The 4,373-nt window shown below is 40.1% G+C and overlaps 1 protein-coding gene across 1 annotated transcript; it reads left to right on the top strand.

The window, feature by feature from the left end:
- Positions 1-1,716: 1,716 nt before the first annotated feature.
- On the top strand, positions 1,717-2,184 carry LOC104216647 (uncharacterized). The gene has a single exon (XM_009766756.1). It carries the CDS (start codon positions 1,717-1,719, stop codon positions 2,182-2,184), a length of 468 nt encoding a protein of 155 aa, XP_009765058.1.
- The last annotated feature ends 2,189 nt before the right edge of the window (positions 2,185-4,373 follow it).

The following is a 4,373-nucleotide window of genomic DNA, read 5'->3' as shown; positions in this document are numbered from 1 at the left end:
ATAGGTTGTGGTCGATACATAATAGTTATGACGCTTAAATGATAACGATAGTATCGTTTCTCTTATTGTACACTAAGGATTTGTGACAATTGCATAGTTTGATATTGGGGAAGTATATACAAGGTATGTGAGGCTATCCCTTTTCTTCTTTTGCACGACTCCGATTGTACATAATGTAATGAACGAGCTTCCAAAGATACTCTACTCTTAGAAGCTAGCAGTACTTACATTGCTTTCCCTCTTATGGAACGATTGATGTTAATGTTGCTTCTCTTATTCTTATGTTATCAATGTTGTTGGTACTTCCTGATTCTTATAAGGTTTCATAGTGAAGAGTTAGTCCTAATAACGTGTACAGAGGATACCGACCTTACGTCACTCCGAAAGGTTTAGAATGTGATTCCATGAGTCGAACATGCATTATATATATGTATCTATTTTACTCTACCGAGCCGTGCTATAGTCGGCCGGGTACGACACCTATTGTGCAACCACTGATCAGTTGGGTTTTACCGAGCTCCACGTGGCCGGGTACGATTCTACCGAGCCTTATGATGGCCGGGTACGTTTTTTACCGAGCCTATTACGGCTGGGTACGATATGATGATGATGATGCCCACAGAGGCGTATGTTTTAAACGTTTATGTATATATACATATGTATCATGCATTGCATGTCAGTAGCCCTCAGAGGTACTCAGATGTTCCAGGTTGTATATTCTCTATCCCTGCTTACATTACTGTTCGTATTTATGGTTCCCTGCCTTACATACTCAGTACTTTATTCGTACTGATGTCCTTTTGTTTGTGTACACTGCATGTCGTGCTGCAGGCCCTAATAGATAGGCAGGTGCAGCTTCCCCACCACAGTAGGTTGTCTAGTTCAGCAGTGATTGGCGAGATCCCTTCTCTGGACTTGTCATGGTCTTGGTATGCATTTTGTTATAGACATTATAGGTATGTCGGGGCCCTATTCCGGCTATGTTGCAGCACTTATGTTCATTTAGAGGCTCATAGACAGGTGTCGACTCATGTATAGTTTGGTATGCCTTGTCGGTTGGTTTTTGGTTGTATAGTCTTTCATGGTAGCGTGGTAGCTCGTACCTTATATGTAGTTTCTTGATTGTCTGGTCATTCCATGTTATGTATATTCATGCCATCATATTTTATTGTTGGTTGTCTATGATCCATCTCTACCATTTATATGGATCTTGTCAAACCTAAAAGATAATAAAAAAAGGTTAGATAAAATGTACGTTGGTGCTCGACAAGTATGGTCGGGTGCTAGTCATGGCCCTCCAGTTTGGGTTGTGACAACCACCTAGGTGGAAGTCACGACGCTAGATCTTTTATCATTTGAAAAACAACCAAAACTAAAAAAATATTGTCTCATAGTTTCATATTTGCAATCAATAGCTTAGAGTAGAAGTAAAAACAACAAACAAGAATGTGGAAGTGTAATTTGAGTCACATCACACAATTGCACTAAATATATACCTAATCCCAATTCTAACTCCCTAAGGATTCGTCCCCGACTCGCGTTGGGATTTATTATTGCTTAGAACGCCTCACTACCTATATTTATGGTGTGAGTTTGGGCGATATCAATTTTTGGCGTCATTGCCGGGGATTGATATCTTTGATGTTTGGGGTATTGATTTCATGAGACAGTTCGTGAGCTCTTGTTGGAACACTTACATTTTTGTAGATGTAGACTATGTGTCAAAATGAGTTTGAAGCCGTGGCTATACCCAACAATGAAGCTCTAAGTATGGTGACATTTTTGAAGAAGAACATATTTACAATGTTTGGTACTCCGAGGGCCATTATTAGTGATGGGGGTTCACATTTTTCCAACCAGGCTTTTGATACCTTACTCACCAAGTATGGTGTCACTCATAAAGTCTCAACCCCCTACCATCCTCAAGCGAGCGGACAGGTTAAAGTCTCCAATCGGGAGATAAAAACTATTTTGTCAAAGATTGCGAATGCCAACCAGATGGATTGGTCAAGAAAACTTGATGATGCTCTTTGGGCTTATAGGACGACCTACAAGACACCTATTGGGATGTATCCATATCGATTGGTGTTTGGGAAGGCATGCCATCTTCCAGTAGAACTTAGGCATAAGGCCATGTGGGCTTTGAAGAAGTTGAACCTTGAGTGGAATGTCGCTGCAATTTAAGAGTGGCACATTTGAATGAGCTTGATGAATTCCGATATCATGCCTAAACAAGTTCGTCCCTTTACAAGGAGAATATGAAGTACCTCCATGACAAGTACATCCACAATAAGGAGTTTAAAGAAGGTGATCTTGTGTTATTGTTCAATTCTCAGTTACGAAAGTTTCCGGGAAAGTTGAACTCAAAATGGAGTGGCCCTTTTGAAGTGGTGAATATGATCCCCTTTGGTGCTCTAGATTTGAAAAATAAGAATGATGAGGTTTTCAGAGTCAATAGACATCGGGTTAAACATTATTTTGGCAAGGTTGATGATGGTCACATTGTGGCGGTTCTTCATTTTAAGTGATTGGTAATCTGCGTCGTGTCGCGACGTTAAATCAGGCGCTTCTTGGGAGGCAACCCATGTATCTTTCTCTTTTTTCTTGTTTTTCTTCTTTAGATTAGATAGGCTTTATTTTGTGCTAACTAGTTTTGGAGTATATGCAGGAATGAGAGTGCATTGTAGTAATTGTGCAAGAATTTTTTTTGCAAAGTGTCACAACAGTGCGGTCCGTACCAAAATTATGCGGACCACACAACCACTCTGCGGCATCACAATTCTGTATGCGGTTGCACAACTGGAAGATCAAAAATACATGGTATATAAAGTTTGGCCTGCCAAAAGTACTTAACAAATTGTGGTCGCACTCACTTTTGTGCGGACCGCAACAAGTCTTCACAGGAGAAGGTAAGGAGTGCAGATTGCACTCAAAATTATGCGACTGCACTCAGGTAGGTCTGGGCCTGACGGGTCAAAAGTATAAATAGGGCTTTTCTCAGCTTTTTACACTTTACATTCTTTTGAACCCTGAAGCTAATCTAGCACAGTGCATATCCCCATTGTTCTCAATCTTCCCTCATTTCATCAGTGTTGAATCTCACCTGCATCTTCATTACTGGTATGTTAATTTCATCTTTAGATTCTTCCTCTTTTTTTATTTGTTTTGTTCTTTGATCTAGGGTTAATTACATGTCTCAAAATGTTAATAGTTAGTCATTTTTGCTCAAAATCATATGGGTAGCATCTTAAATGTTAATTGGGACCTGAATAAGTAGCTAATCATACTTAATTGGTAAGAACCATGCCTAATTTTTGAAAAACTTGTCTAAATCGTAAGGCAATGCCCGAAAAATTCAAATTGCGCGGCCGCACTCATTTTTGTGTGGTTCGCACTTTGAGCTTTGCGGTCGCACACACTTTTGTGCGGTCCGTAGCTCTCTGAGTTAGGGCATGTGTGTGCATGAGTTTTGCAGTCTGCAGTGGACTTGTGCGACCACACTCACTTTTGTGCGGTCCGCACTGATGAAACATCAGAGAACCCAGTAGTCTGAACCTGGGGTTGTGCGGTCCGCACTCACTTTTGTGCGGTCCGCACTGCCTCTTCTGAGATTGATTTACTGCAACTTTCAAGCATGCTTCTGTATACATTAGGAGTTCAAGTCTAACTAATTCTTATTATTATTGTGTTGCAGAAAATGGTTAGATCAAAGGGAAGAGGTGATACATCAAAAGTGTCACGACCCAAACCAATGGGCCGTGATGGGCACCCAGTACTTTACTCAACCGAGTACTAACATATCGTGTCATACTATCATAAATAACTGAGCCGGAAGGCTGTCGTGAGATAAGTAGAATACAACGTGAGATACCAATTTATATATATGACATACGGGCCTATAAAACCAAATATCCTCTCGAATATTGAACATAGGCTGACAAGACCATACAATCTTTCACGTACATGACATCTGTCTACAAGCATCTAAGAATACATAATTTTCATAAAGGTCGGGACAGAGTCCCGCCATAAAGCAATACACATCTAAATTATACTAAACCAAACGAGCAACTCCAAAGCTAATGGAGCGCACCAACATCTTCCGCTGAGATGATATCCTACTTGAAGGGATCTCGATCTGTCTATTGGGACCTGCGGGCATGAAACGTAGCTTCCCCAGGCAAAAGGGACGTCAGTACGAATAATGTACCGAGTATGTAAGTCACATAAATAAATACATAATAGACATGGAAGAAATATAGAGTAAATGACTCAACTTGTAAGTATGGATAGCTTTGTAATTATGAAATATTTATAATGTCATACATATGCATATAAATATCATGTAATGAATAGGTACATATTTCATAACA

This window comes from Nicotiana sylvestris, chromosome 10, assembly GCF_000393655.2.
Source record: "Nicotiana sylvestris chromosome 10, ASM39365v2, whole genome shotgun sequence".
NCBI lineage: Eukaryota > Viridiplantae > Streptophyta > Magnoliopsida > Solanales > Solanaceae > Nicotiana > Nicotiana sylvestris.
This window is presented reverse-complemented; position numbering and strand designations above follow the sequence as displayed.